Source organism: Dendrobates tinctorius, unplaced genomic scaffold (assembly GCF_039654945.1).
Source record: "Dendrobates tinctorius isolate UK_male_01 unplaced genomic scaffold, ASM3965494v1 ptg000173l, whole genome shotgun sequence".
Lineage (NCBI taxonomy): Eukaryota > Metazoa > Chordata > Amphibia > Anura > Dendrobatidae > Dendrobates > Dendrobates tinctorius.
Window position 1 is genome coordinate 10,161,115 of NW_027361840.1, and position 16,326 is coordinate 10,177,440.

At 44.0% G+C, this 16,326-nt stretch overlaps 1 protein-coding gene across 2 annotated transcripts in view; it reads right to left on the reverse strand.

Annotated features, from left to right (window-relative positions):
• LOC141054049 (uncharacterized) overlaps window positions 1-16,103 on the reverse strand; it is a 32,582-nt gene extending 16,479 nt beyond the window's left edge. Inside the window, exon 1 of one of the 2 annotated variants that reach the window (XM_073551215.1) lies at window positions 15,165-16,103. In XM_073551215.1, coding sequence (XP_073407316.1) covers window positions 15,165-15,687 — 523 coding nt within the window. In that variant the 5' untranslated portion in view covers window positions 15,688-16,103. Of the gene's footprint in view, window positions 1-15,143 lie in introns of both variants that reach the window. The other variant, XM_073551214.1, reaches the window with a different exon arrangement.
• Between the last annotated feature and the right edge of the window lie 223 nt (window positions 16,104-16,326).

Here is a 16,326-nt window from a genome sequence, read left to right on the forward strand (position 1 = left end):
ATAAGGAGGAACGGGGGAATCATTACTATAAGGAGGAATGGGGGAATCATTATTATAAGGAGGAACGGGGGAATCATTGCTATAAGGAGGAACGGGGGAATCATTGCTATAAGGAGGAACGGGGGAATCATTATTATAAGGAGGAAAGGGGGAATCATTAGTATAAGGAGTAACGGGGGGAATCATTAGTATAAGGAGGAACAGGGGAATCATTATTATAAGGAGGAACGGGGGAATCATTATTATAAGGAGGAACGGGGGAATCATTATTATAAGGAGGAAAGGGGGAATCATTACTATAAGGAGGAACAGGGGAATCATTACTATAAGGAGGAACGGGGGAATCATTACTATAAAGAGGAACGGGGGAATCATTAGTATAAGGAGGAACAGGGGATATCATTGCTATAAGGAGGAACGGGGGAATCATTGCTATAAGGAGGAACGGGGGAATCATTATTATAAGGAGGAACGGGGGAATCATTACTATAAGGAGGAATGGGGGAATCATTGCTATAAGGAGGAACGGGGGAATCATTATTATAAGGAGGAAAGGGGGAATCATTACTATAAGGAGTAACGGGGGGAATCATTACTATAAGGAGTAACGGGGGGAATCATTACTATAAGGAGGAACGGGGGAATCATTGCTATAAGGAGGAACGGGGGAATCATTACTATAAGGAGGAACGGGGGAATCATTACTATAAGGAGGAACGGGGAAATCATTGCTATAAGGAGGAACATGGGAATCATTATTATAAGGAGGAAAGGGGGAAGCATTGCTATTAGGAGGAACGCGGGAATCATTACTTTAAGGAGGAACAGGAGAATCATAATTATAAGGAGGAAAGGGGGAATCATTGCTATAAGGTGGAACGGGGGAATCATTACTATAAGGAGGAATGGGGGAATCATTACTATAAGGAGGAATGGGGGAATCATTAATATAAGGAAGAACGGGGGAATCATTACTATAAGGAGGAACAGGGGAATCATTACTATAACGAGGAACAGGGGAATCATTAGTATAAGGAGGAACGGGGGATATCATTGCTATAAGGAGGAACGGGGGAATCATTGCTATAAGGAGGAACGGGGGTATCATTACTATAAGGAGGAACGGGGGAATTATTACTATAAGGAGGAACGGGGGAATCATTGCTATAAGGAGGAACGGGGAATCATTGCTATAAGGAGGAACGGGGGAATCATTACTATAAGGAGGAACGGGGGAATCATTGCTATAAGGAGGAACGGGGAATCATTGCTATAAGGAGGAAAGGGGGAATCATTATTATAAGGAGGAAAGGGGGAATCATTGCTATAAGGAGGAACGGGGAATCATTATTATAAGGAGGAACGGGGGAATCATTGCTATAAGGAGGAACGGGGGAATCATTACTATGAGGAACGGGGGAATCATTGCTATAAGGAGGAACGGGGGAATCATTGCTATAAGCAGGAACGGGGGAATCATTAATATAAGGAGGAATGGGGGAATCATTACTATAAGGAGGAAAGGGGGAATCATTACTATAAGGAGGAACGGGGGAATCATTATTATAAGGAGGAACGGGGGGAATCATTAGTATAAGGAGGAACGGGGGATATCATTGCTATAAGGAGGAACGGGGGAATCATTGCTATAAGGAGGAACGGGGGTATCATTACTATAAGGAGGAACGGGGGAATTATTACTATAAGGAGGAACGGGGGAATCATTGCTATAAGGAGGAACGGGGAATCATTGCTATAAGGAGGAACGGGGGAATCATTACTATAAGGAGGAACGGGGGAATCATTGCTATAAGGAGGAACGGGGAATCATTGCTATAAGGAGGAAAGGGGGAATCATTATTATAAGGAGGAAAGGGGGAATCATTGCTATAAGGAGGAACGGGGAATCATTATTATAAGGAGGAACGGGGGAATCATTGCTATAAGGAGGAACGGGGGAATCATTACTATAATGAGGAACGGGGGAATCATTATTATAAGGAGGAAAGGGGGAATCATTGCTATAAGGAGGAACGGGGGAATCATTGCTATAAGGAGGAACGGGGGAATCATTGCTATAAGGAGGAATGGGGGAATCATTATTATAAGGAGGAAAGGGGGAATCATTGCTATAAGGAGGAACGGGGGAATCATTATTATAAAGAGGAAAGGGGGAATCATTGCTATAAGGAGGAACGGGGGAATCATTGCTATAAGGAGGAACGGGGGAATCATTGCTATAAGGAGGAATGGGGGAATCATTATTATAAGGAGGAACGGGGGAATCATTGCTATAAGGAGGAACGGGGGAATCATTACTATAAGGAGGAACGGGGGAATCATTATTATAAGGAGGAACGGGGGAATCATTGCTATAAGGAGGAACGGGGGAATCATTGCTAAAAGGAGGAACGGGGGAATCATTATTATAAGGAGGAACGGGGGAATCATTGCTATAAGGAGGAACGGGGGAATCATTACTATAAGGAGGAACGGGGGAATCATTATTATAAGGAGGAAAGGGGGAATCATTATTATAAGGAGGAAAGGGGGAATCATTACTATAAGGAGGAACGGGGGAATCATTACTATAAGGAGGAATGGGGGAATCATTATTATAAGGAGGAAAGGGGGAATCATTGCTGTAAGGAGGAACGGGGGAATCATTGCTATAAGGAGGAATGGGGGAATCATTATTATAAGGAGGAAAGGGGGAATCATTGCTATAAGGAGGAACGGGGGAATCATTATTATAAGGAGGAACGGGGGAATCATTGCTATAAGGAGGAACGGGGGAATCATTGCTATAAGGAGGAACGGGGGAATCATTATTATAAGGAGGAACGGGAGAATCATTGCTATAAGGAGGAACGGGGGAATCATTACTATAAGGAGGAACGGGGGAATCATTATTATAAGGAGGAACGGGGGAATCATTGCTATAAGGAGGAACGGGGGAATCATTATTATAAGGAGGAAAGGGGGAATCATTAGTATAAGGAGTAACGGGGGGAATCATTAGTATAAGGAGGAACAGGGGAATCATTATTATAAGGAGGAACGGGGGAATCATTATTATAAGGAGGAACGGGGGAATCATTATTATAAGGAGGAACGGGGGAATCATTACTATAAGGAGGAACGGGGGAATCATTATTATAAGGAGGAACAGGGGAATCATTACTATAAGGAGGAACGGGGGAATCATTACTATAAAGAGGAACGGGGGAATCATTAGTATAAGGAGGAACAGGGGATATCATTGCTATAAGGAGGAACGGGGGAATCATTGCTATAAGGAGGAACGGGGGAATCATTGCTATAAGGAGGAACGGGGGAATCATTATTATAAGGAGGAACGGGGGAATCATTACTATAAGGAGGAACGGGGGAATCATTATTATAAGGAGGAAAAGGGGAATCATTACTATAAGGAGTAACGGGGGGAATCATTACTATAAGGAGTAACGGGGGGAATCATTACTATAAGGAGGAACGGGGGAATCATTGCTATAAGGAGGAACGGGGGAATCATTACTATAAGGAGGAACGGGGGAATCATTGCTATAAGGAGGAACAGGGGAATCATTATTATAAGGAGGAAAGGGGGAATCATTGCTATTAGGAGGAACGCGGGAATCATTACTTTAAGGAGGAACAGGAGAATCATAATTATAAGGAGGAAAGGGGGAATCATTGCTATAAGGCGGAACGGGGGAATCATTACTATAAGGAGGAATGGGGGAATCATTGCTATAAGGAGGAATGGGGGAATCATTACTATAAGGAAGAACGGGGGAATCATTACTATAAGGAGGAACAGGGGAATCATTACTATAACGAGGAACAGGGGAATCATTACTATAAGGAGGACCTGGAGAATCATTGCTATAAGGAGGAACGGGGGAATCATTGCTATAAGGAGGAACGGGGGAATCATTGCTATAAGGAGGAACGGGGAAATCATTGCTATAAGGAGGAACGGGGGAATCATTAATATAAGGAGGAACGGGGGGAATCATTAGTATAAGGAGGAACGGGGGATATCATTGCTATAAGGAGGAACGGGGAATCATTACTATAAGGAGGAAAGGGGGAATCATTGCTATAAGGAGGAACGGGGGAATCATTATTATAAGGAGGAACGGGGGAATCATTACTATAAGGAGGAAAGGGGGAATCATTACTATAAGAAGGAACGGGGGAATCATTATTATAAGGAGGAACGGGGGGAATCATTAGTATAAGGAGGAACGGGGGATATCATTGCTATAAGGAGGAACGGGGAATCATTACTATAAGGAGGAAAGGGGGAATCATTGCTATGAGGAACGGGGGAATCATTATTATAAGGAGGAACGGGGGAATCATTGCTATAAGGAGGAACGGGGGAATCATTACTATAAGGAGGAACGGGGGAATCATTATTATAAGGAGGAAAGGGGGAATCATTGCTATAAGGAGGAACGGGGGAATCATTGCTATAAGGAGGAACGGGGGAATCATTGCTATAAGGAGGAAAGGGGGAATCATTACTATAAGGAGTAACGGGGGGAATCATTAGTATAAGAAGGAACGGGGGATATCATTGCTATACGTAGGAACGGGGAATCATTGCTATAAGGAGGAACGGGGGAATCATTGCTATAAGGAGGAAAGGGGGAATCATTACTATAAGGAGTAACGGGGGGAATCATTAGTATAAGAAGGAACGGGGGATATCATTGCTATACGTAGGAACGGGGGAATCATTGCTATAAGTAGGAACGGGGGAATCATTGCTATAAGGAGGAACGGGGGAATCATTACTATAAGGAGGAACGGGGGAATCATTGCTATAAGGAGGAACCGGGAATCATTGCTATAAGGAGGAACGGGGGAATCATTACTATAAGGAGGAACGGGGGAATCATTGCTATAAGGAGGAACGGGGAATCATTGCTATAAGGAGGAAAGGGGGAATCATTATTATAAGGAGGAAAGGGGGAATCATTGCTATAAGGAGGAACGGGGGAATCATTATTATAAGGAGGAACGGGGGAATCATTGCTATAAGGAGGAACGGGGGAATCATTACTATAAGGAGGAACGGGGGAATCATTATTATAAGGAGGAAAGGGGGAATCATTGCTATAAGGAGGAACGGGGGAATCATTGCTATAAGGAGGAACGGGGGAATCATTGCTATAAGGAGGAACGGGGGAATCATTGCTATAAGGAGGAAAGGGGGAATCATTACTTTAAGGAGTAACGGGGGGAATCATTAGTATAAGAAGGAACGGGGGATATCATTGGTATAAGTAGGAACGGGGGAAACATTGCTATAAGGAGGAACGGGGGAATCATTGCTATAAGGAGGAAAGGGGGAATCATTACTATAAGGAGTAACGGGGGGAATCATTAATATAAGAAGGAACGGGGGATATCATTGCTATAAGTAGGAACGGGGGAATCATTGCTATAAGGAGGAACGGGGGAATCATTATTATAAGGAGGAACGGGGGAATCATTGCTATAAGGAGGAAAGGGGGAATCATTGCTATAAGGAGGAACGGGGGAATCATTATTATAAGGAGGAAAGGGGGAATCATTGCTATAAGGAGGAACGGGGGAATCATTATTATAAGGAGGAACGGGGGAATCATTACTATAAGGAGGAACGGAAGAATCATTATTATAAGGAGGAAAGGGGGAATCATTGCTATAAGGAGGAACGGGGGAATCATTATAAGGAGGAACGGGGGAATCATTGCTATAAGGAGAAACGGGGGTATCATTACTATAAGGAGGAACGGGGGAATCATTGCTATAAGGAGGAACGGGGGAATCATTACTATAAGGAGGAACGGAAGAATCATTATTATAAGGAGGAAAGGGGGAATCATTGCTATAAGGAGGAACGGGGGAATCATTATAAGGAGGAACGGGGGAATCATTGCTATAAGGAGAAACGGGGGTATCATTACTATAAGGAGGAACGGGGGAATCATTGCTATAAGGAGGAACGGGGGAATCATTGCTATAAGTAGGAATGGGGATATCATTACTTTAAGGAGGAACGGGGGAATCATTGCTATAAGGAGGAATGGGGGAATCATTATAAGGAGGAACGGGGGAATCATTGCTATAAGGATAAACAGGGGAATCATTACTATAAGGAGGAACAGGGGAATCATTATTATAAGGAGGAAAGGGGGAATCATTGCTATAAGGAGGAACGGGGGAATCATTATTATAAGGAGGAACGGGGGAATCATTGCTATAAGGAGGAACGGGGGAATCATTATTATAAGGAGGAACGGGGGAATCATTGCTATAAGGAGGAACGGGGGAATCATTACTATAAGGAGGAACGGGGGAATCATTATTATAAGGAGGAAAGGGGGAATCATTACTATAAGGTGGAATGGGGGATTCATTACTATAAGGAGGAACGGGGGAATCATTGCTATAAGTAGGAACGGGGATATCATTACTATAAGGAGGAACGGGGGGAATCATTATTATAAGGAGGAAAGGCGGAATCATTGCTATAAGGAGGAACGGGGTAATCATTATTATAAGGAGGAACGGGGGAATCATTGCTATAAGGAGGAATGGGGGAATCATTACTATAAGGAGGAAAGGGGGAATCATTATTATAAGGAGGAACGGGGGAATCATTGCTATAAGGAGGAACGGGGGAATCATTGCTATAAGGAGGAACGGGGGAATCATTGCTATAAGGAGGAACGGGGGAATCATTATCATTTCATATATATTTAGCTCTGGCTGGGATAGCACGCGTGCGGGCTTACGCGTGCAACAGATTAAGTGCAACAGGATAAAGTGTTTTGCTGTTAGACAATGCATTGAAGCTGATGTTCCTCTCTTCTCTTCTTCACACAGGTATTTCATTCCATCATCCATGTGTGCTGTCTGACAAGTGTGAACTGCATCATATAGTGCCAGATATTTTTATGGTATTTCATTCCATCATCCATGTGTGCTGTCTGACAAGTGTGAACTGCATCATATAGTGCCAGATATTTTTATGGTATTTCATTCCATCATCCATGTATGCTGTCTGACAAGTGTGAACTGCATCATATAGTGCCAGATATTTTTATGGTATTTCATTCCATCATCCATGTATGCTGTCTGACAAGTGTGAACTGCATCATATAGTGCCAGATATTTTTATGGTATTTCATTCCATCACTCCTGTGGTGGGTCTTTATTTTTTATCTATTTGGTTTCTGCTTTGAAGTGTAGAAAGGTGTGTGTTTTTTTTTTTTTTTTTTTTTTTTTCTCCCTTTCTCAGTTTGATGGCCTTGTCCAGCGTTAGTTATTTACCCTGCATAGTAATGCCTGCTCTGGCCTTGTGCTAATTGGTTAATTACTGATTGTGGCCTTTTGGTGGCTGAAGCTAGCAGACATTTCATTTCATATATATTTAGCTCTGGCTGGGATAGCACGCGTGCGGGCTTACGCGTGCAACAGATTAAGTGCAACAGGATAAAGTGTTTTGCAGTTAGACAATGCATTGAAGCTGATGTTCCTCTCTTCTCTTCTTCACACAGGTATTTCATTCCATCATCCATGTGTGCTGTCTGACAAGTGTGAACTGCATCATATAGTGCCAGATATTTTTATGGTATTTCATTCCATCATCCATGTGTGCTGTCTGACAAGTGTGAACTGCATCATATAGTGCCAGATATTTTTATGGTATTTCATTCCATCATCCATGTATGCTGTCTGACAAGTGTGAACTGCATCATATAGTGCCAGATATTTTTATGGTATTTCATTCCATCATCCATGTATGCTGTCTGACAAGTGTGAACTGCATCATATAGTGCCAGATATTTTTATGGTATTTCATTCCATCACTCCTGTGGTGGGTCTTTATTTTTTATCTATTTGGTTTCTGCTTTGAAGTGTAGAAAGGTGTGTGTTTTTTTTTTTTTTTTTTCTCCCTTTCTCAGTTTGATGGCCTTGTCCAGCGTTAGTTATTTACCCTGCATAGTAATGCCTGCTCTGGCCTTGTGCTAATTGGTTAATTACTGATTGTGGCCTTTTGGTGGCTGAAGCTAGCAGACATTTCATTTCATATATATTTAGCTCTGGCTGGGATAGCACGCGTGCGGGCTTACGCGTGCAACAGATTAAGTGCAACAGGATAAAGTGTTTTGCAGTTAGACAATGCATTGAAGCTGATGTTCCTCTCTTCTCTTCTTCACACAGGTATTTCATTCCATCATCCATGTGTGCTGTCTGACAAGTGTGAACTGCATCATATAGTGCCAGATATTTTTATGGTATTTCATTCCATCATCCATGTATGCTGTCTGACAAGTGTGAACTGCATCATATAGTGCCAGATATTTTTATGGTATTTCATTCCATCACTCCTGTGGTGGGTCTTTATTTTTTATCTATTTGGTTTCTGCTTTGAAGTGTAGAAAGGTGTGTGTTTTTTTTTTTTTTTTTTTTTTTTTTCTCCCTTTCTCAGTTTGATGGCCTTGTCCAGCGTTAGTTATTTACCCTGCATAGTAATGCCTGCTCTGGCCTTGTGCTAATTGGTTAATTACTGATTGTGGCCTTTTGGTGGCTGAAGCTAGCAGACATTTCATTTCATATATATTTAGCTCTGGCTGGGATTGCACGCGTGCGGGCTTACGCGTGCAACAGATTAAGTGCAACAGGATAAAGTGTTTTGCAGTTAGACAATGCAGTTGGACAGGGCAGGAGACAGGTAAGGTGCATAAGTTTTTCATGCACGCTTGCTTCTTGGTCAGTCGTACTACGTATGCATTGATCATATTAACCTGCTGCTTATTTGTCTTCACTTCTGCTTTTTAACAACTCGCCTGCCCTTTTACACATTCTGTGCACTCTCTGCATATCCACCCCTCCCTTTTCCCCTCTCCCATGTTTAACTCTGAGGCTCTATTGACATTTCTTACCCACACCAAACCATCCAAAACCTCCATGCAGCACTCAAAACGTTCATACAAATCATCCCACCACCTGCTTTTTCTGTTTTTTCTCCTTTTAATAGTTGCAGGTGACATCTCCCCCAACCCTGGGCCTCCCTCCACCAGCATACATTACTCTCCTCCAGCTGCATATAGAAACCCTGCTAATCTTATTAACATTCAGTGCATGCCTTCTCCTCTCACTTTCCAATGTGCTCTCTGGAATGCACGGTCTGTGTGTAACAAACTGACTTACATTCACGATCTTTTTCTCTCTAATTCCCTTAACCTTTTGGCTATTACAGAAACCTGGATCCAGCATTCAGACACCACCGCTGCTGCCTCTCTCTCGTTTGGTGGGCTGAAATTTTCACATACCCCCAGACCTGAGAACAGACAGGGTGGAGGTGTTGGTTTGCTCCTTTCATCACAATGTGCTTTCCAGGTCATCCCCCCGGTTCCATCACTTACATTTCCTTCCTTTGAAGTCCACGCCATCAGACTCTTTAAGCCCTTCTCCTTACGAGTGGCGGTCGTTTATCGCCCTCCAGGCTCCTCCCGCCAGTTTCTAGACCACTTCACCACCTGGCTTACTCACTTTCTGTCCTGTGACATCCCCACCCTCATCATGGGAGACTTTAACATCCCCATCAATGATCCGCTCTCCCAGTCTGCCTCTCATCTTCTTTCTCTAACTTCTTCATTCGGCCTCTCACAGTTTACTTATTCTCCTACACATGAGGACGGGAATACTTTGGACCTGGTTTTCTCCCGCCCCGGCTCGCTGCACGACTTTACTAATTCACCTCTCCCGCTCTCGGACCACAACCTTCTTTCCTTCTCTGTCAAGAATTGTCTCCTCACCCGGGACACCCCCACTTACCACACTTATCGGAATACACGTACCATTAATACCCAACAGCTTAGGGACAATCTCCACACATCTTTAGCCCCCATCTCCACCCTCTCCTGTCCAGACATAGCATTGTCACACTTCAATAATACACTGAAGAATGCCCTAGATGAAGCAGCACCTTCTATACGCAGAAAGACCCGACACAGACAACGGCAGCCCTGGCACACAACGCAAACACGCTTTCTTCAGCGCTGCTCGAGGTGTGCAGAGCGGCAGTGGAGAAAATCTCTCTTAGCAGAAGACTTCATCCACTATAAGTTCATGCTCAAAACCTATAACTCTGCCCTTCATCTGGCCAAACAATCCTACTTCACCACCCTCATCACCTCACTATCCAACAACCCAAGACGACTTTTTGAAACCTTAAACTCCCTCCTGAAACCTAAAGTACAGGCCCCCATCACCAACCTCAGCGGTGAGGATCTGGCCACTTATTTCCTAGAAAAAATCAACCACATCCATCAGGATATCTCAGCCCTATCTCCTCAGTGCCTGGATCCCCTTCTCTGCCGCACCTCAAGCTCACTAGACATCTTTGAGCCTGTTTCAGAAGAAGAAGTTTCCAAGCTCCTCACTTCTGCTCGGCCTACAACCTGCAACAGTGACCCTATTCCTTCACAGCTCCTGCAGTCTCTCTCACCAGTGGTCACCACTCACCTGACTAAAATATTTAACCTCTCTCTTTCTTCAGGTATATTTCCCTCCTCATTTAAACATGCCATCATAAACCCTTTACTTAAAAAGCCATCCCTGGACCAGAACTGCACTGCTAACTACAGACCTGTCTCTAACCATCCCTTCATCTCTAAACTCCTGGAACGCCTGGTCCACTCCCGTCTAATCCGCTATCTCTCAGATAACTCTCTTCTCGACCCCTTACAATCTGGTTTCCGCTCTTTACACTCTACTGAAACTGCCCTCACTAAAGTCTCTAATGATTTAATAACAGCTAAATCGAAAGGTCATTGCTCCCTGCTGATTCTCCTGGATCTCTCTGCCGCATTTGACACTGTGGATCACCAGCTCCTCCTCACTATGCTCCGCTCTATAGGCCTCAAGGACACAGCCCTCTCCTGGTTCTCCTCCTACCTCTCTGACCGCTCCTTCACTGTATCTTTTTCCGGCTCCTCTTCCTCTTTTCGTCCCCTTACTATCGGGGTCCCGCAGGGCTCAGTCCTAGGCCCTCTCCTCTTCTCTTTATACACTGCCCCTATTGGACAAACAATCAGCAGATTTGGGTTCCAGTATCATCTCTATGCTGATGACACCCAATTATACACTTCTTCCCCTGACATCACCCCTACCCTAATTCAAAATACCAAGGATTGTCTGTCTGCTGTCTCTAGCATCATGTCCTCCCTCTATCTGAAACTAAATCTCTCTAAAACTGAACTTCTTGTGTTTCTCCCCTCTACTAACCTCACTCTACCTAACATCGAAATAACCCTGGAGGGTTCAACCATAACTCCCAAGCAGCATGCCCGCTGTCTTGGGGTCATATTCGACACTGAACTTTCCTTTACTCCGTACATCCGATCACTCAGTCGCTCTTGTCACCTGCATCTTAAAAACATCTCCAGAATCCGACCTTTTCTCACCTTTGAAACTGCTAAGACTCTTACTGTCGCTCTTATTCATTCTCGTCTGGACTACTGCAACTCTCTTCTGATCGGTCTCCCTCTTACCAAACTTTCTCCTCTCCAATCCATCTTGAATGCGGCAGCCAGGGTCATATTTCTGTCCAGCCGCTTCACCGATGCCTCCATCTTATGCCAGTCATTACACTGGCTACCTATTCGCTACAGGGTCCAGTATAAACTCATCTCTCTCACCCATAAAGCTCTCCACTGTTCTGCACCGCCTTATATCTCCTCTCTCATCTCTGTCTATCGCCCTACACGTGCCCTCCGTTCTACAAATGACCTAAGACTAACATCCCCCGTAATCCGAACCTCGCACCTCCGTCTCCAAGACTTCTCTCGTGCTGCTCCAGCTCTCTGGAATGCACTTCCCCAGACGATCAGACTGATACCTAGCCCTGACCTATTCAAGCGCGCTTTGAAAACCCATCTCTTCAAAGAAGCCTATCACATCAACTACTCAGCAAGCTAACTTTGCCCTGTTCCCTCCTTCCAAATATTATTCTGAATCTGCACCCTACTATTCATCTGTCTCCACACCCTTCATGCACATAACTGCACTTGATACTTGTCTATTGCACTTAAACACACGGGCTGATGACCGGATCATGCAGCTTTATATGAAAATCCCTATTATAATTGCCAGACCTGAATTAACAAGCATTTCTCACCTACTGTGTCCCCCCATTTCCTTGTAGATTGTAAGCTTGCGAGCAGGGACCTCACTCCTAATGTCATTGTTTGAATTGTCTTAACTTGTATTGAATTTATTGTCTGTACATGTCCCCGCTTAATTGTAAAGTGCTGCGGAATATGTTGGCGCTATATAAATAAAAATTATTATTATTATTATTATTATTATTATAAGGAGGAAAGGGGGAATCATTGCTATAGGGAGGAACGGGGGAATCATTATTATAAGGAGGAACGGGGGAATCATTACTGTAAGGAGGAACGGGGGAATCATTATTATAAGGAGGAACGGGGGAATCATTACTGTAAGGAGGAACGGGGGAATCATTACTATAAGGAGGAACGGGGGAATCATTGCTATAGGGAGGAACGGGGGAATCATTGCTATAAGGAGGAACGGGGGAATCATTACTGTAAGGAGGAACGGGGGAATCATTATTATAAGGAGGAACGGGGGAATCATTATTATAAGGAGGAAAGGGGGAATCATTACTGTAAGGAGGAACGGGGGAATCATTACTATAAGGAGGAATGGGGGAATCATTGCTATAAGGAGGAACGGGGGAATCATTATTATAAGGAGGAAAGGGGAAATCATTGCTATAAGGAGGAACGGGGGAATCATTGCTATAAGGAGGAACGGGGAATCATTGCTATAAGGAGGAACGGGGGAATCATTACTATAAGGCGGAACGGGGGAATCATTACTATAAGGAGGAACGGGGAAATCATTATTATAAGGAGGAACGGGGGAATCATTATTATAAGGAGGAACGGGGGAATCATTACTATAAGGAGGAACGGGGGAATCATTACTATAAGGAGGAACGGGGGAATCATTACTATAAGGAGGAACGGGATAATCATTAGTATAAGGAGGAACGGGGGAATCATTACTATAAGGAGGAACGGGGAATCATTATTATAAGGAGGAACGGGGAAATCATTATTATAAGGAGGAACGGGGGAATCATTGCTATAAGGAGGAACGGGGGAATCATTACTATAAGGAGGAACGGGGGAATCATTGCTATAAGGAGGAAAGGGGGAATCATTACTATAAGGAGTAACGGGGGGAATCATTGCTATAAGGAGGAACGGGGAATCATTGCTATAAGGAGGAAAGGGGGAATCATTATTATAAGGAGGAAAGGGGGAATCATTGCTATAAGGAGGAACGGGGGAATCATTATTATAAGGAGGAACGGGGGAATCATTGCTATAAGGAGGAACGGGGGAATCATTACTATAAGGAGGAACGGGGGAATCATTATTATAAGGAGGAAAGGGGGAATCATTGCTATAAGGAGGAACGGGGGAATCATTGCTATAAGGAGGAACGGGGGAATCATTACTATAAGGAGGAACGGGGGAATCATTATTATAAGGAGGAAAGGGGGAATCATTGCTATAAGGAGGAACGGGGGAATCATTGCTATAAGGAGGAATGGGGGAATCATTGCTATAAGGAGGAACGGGGGAATCATTGCTATAAGGAGGAACGGGGGAATCATTGCTATAAGGAGGAAAGGGGGAATCATTACTATAAGGAGTTACGGGGGGAATCATTAGTATAAGAAGGAACGGGGGATATCATTGGTATAAGTAGGAACGGGGGAAACATTGCTATAAGGAGGAACGGGGGAATCATTGCTATAAGGAGGAACGGGGGAATCATTGCTATAAGGAGGAACGGGGGAATCATTGCTATAAGGAGGAAAGGGGGAATCATTACTATAAGGAGTAACGGGGGGAATCATTAATATAAGAAGGAACGGGGGATATCATTGCTATAAGTAGGAACGGGGGAATCATTGCTATAAGGAGGAACGGGGGAATCATTATTATAAGGAGGAACGGGGCAATCATTGCTATAAGGAGGAAAGGGGGAATCATTGCTATAAGGAGGAACGGGGGAATCATTATTATAAGGAGGAAAGGGGGAATCATTGCTATAGGGAGGAACGGGGGAATCATTACTGTAAGGAGGAACGGGGGAATCATTATTATAAGGAGGAAAGGGGGAATCATTACTGTAAGGAGGAACGGGGAAATCATTATTATAAGGAGGAACGGGGGAATCCTTATTATAAGGAGGAACGGGGGAATCATTATTATAAGGAGGAACGGGGGAATCATTACTATAAGGAGGAACGGGGGAATCATTACTATAAGGAGGAACGGGGGAATCATTACTATAAGGAGGAACGGGGGAATCATTACTATAAGGAGGAACAGGGATAATCATTAGTATAAGGAGGAACAGTGGAAATCGTTACTATAAGGAGGAACGGGGGAATCATTACTATAAGGAGGAACGGGGGAATCATTACTATAAGGAGGAACGGGGGAATCATTACTATAAGGAGGAACGGGGGAATCATTATTATAAGGAGGAACGGGGGAATCATTACTATAAGGAGGAACGGGGGAATCATTACTATAAGGAGGAACGGGGGAATCATTACTATAAGGAGGAACGGGGGAATCATTACTATAAGGAGGAACAGGGATAATCATTAGTATAAGGAGGAACAGTGGAAATCGTTACTATAAGGAGGAACGGGGTGTATCAATATTACTACACACACTATACGTTACTATACGCTGCTACACACTATAGGTTACTGCACACATTATATGTTACTATACATTACTACACATACTATACATTACTACACATACTATACGTTACTATATGTTGCTACACACTATACGTTACTGCACACGTTATACCTATGATGCTGCTCTATACTCATCCATATATTACACTGGATACATTCACATTGCGTCACATGTTACTCATAATGATCCTCATCACTTACACTTCTCTACAGGAAATACTCAGTATCTCATTCCTACCCCCATCTTGCGCCCATATCTGCTCCTATCCCTAGGGTATAGTGCCGCCACATGCATAAACTACTGTACCGGAGTGATGTGCTGCGTCACCTTCTGGGCTCCCCTGGGCGGCCATGCTCCTCTCTCTTCTCCGTCTGCTCCCTCTGCGATGGGATTTTTTCTTATACTCAATAATTGCTTCCATCTCATGTGCGAACTTCAGTCGCGCTGCGTAATCCCCGCGCTCCAACTGTTGCACAATGGCCGATTTATAGGGGTGGAAATGCAGGTCTAAATGCAAAATACGCCTTACTGTACGATTACTGAGGGCAAGTTCTAAAGAATGTTTCCGAGCAGATCGACTCGGACTACGCAGCATGGCTTGCCTGACGCGTTCCACATTTTCAGGGGTACGTGCCGTTCGTGGAGCCCCCGGTGGTCGTTTGTTCATTAGTGTACCTCGTGTTCGGAGTGCTTCAACCCAACGTAGGATAGTGTTACGAGCGGGAACAGCTTGATTTCTGTGAATATTGAAATGACGCCGAAACTCACGCTGAACGGCTGTGATACACTCATTATTCTTGACAAAACTGTCGTACGCAAAAACGCGATGTTCTATCGTCCACGGCACCATAGCTTAAACTGAAACTAAAATAAAAACAATGCTTTCACCTCACAAACATAACCCCGCCTCCCGCACATCTCTACCTCCACCTGGTGGTGAGTTATAGCCACTTCAAATACATCCGTCCTTTATGACTCACCCGGTATAAGGCTCATCTTGTTTCATTTTGGACACTACTGTCAGCAAAACTGAAAAAAAAAAAATTCCGGGAAGTAAAACTGTTGTTTCTACGTCTCTACCCCACAGAGAACTGACCATAATTATAGAACATGGACCCCAATCACAGGTCGGCAAAGTCACCAGGTAATGAAGCATCCAGGTCCCCACTGGGCATCCGCACAGCAAACACGATATGGCTCCAGCTTATGTTTGGGCCCCCCGGCAGCTCAATGCCAGTAAGGCTCTGGGCAGCCAGATGGATGGACCCGGCTTCTGACGCCTCTGTCTATAGAATATTATCCCCAGTGACTCTGACATTGTGCAGATTTTCCAAGGACTTGATGGTTTGTTGGTCTCCTCCTCCCATGATCTCTGTCATGTGGTGAAGTCTTGAACCCCGTGTCCATCCTGCCCGAGGGTCTTTGGATGTTCTTCTACCACATTGTCTGGTTTTCTGTTTACAGTGTATAAAGCTATAAACAAGATAAA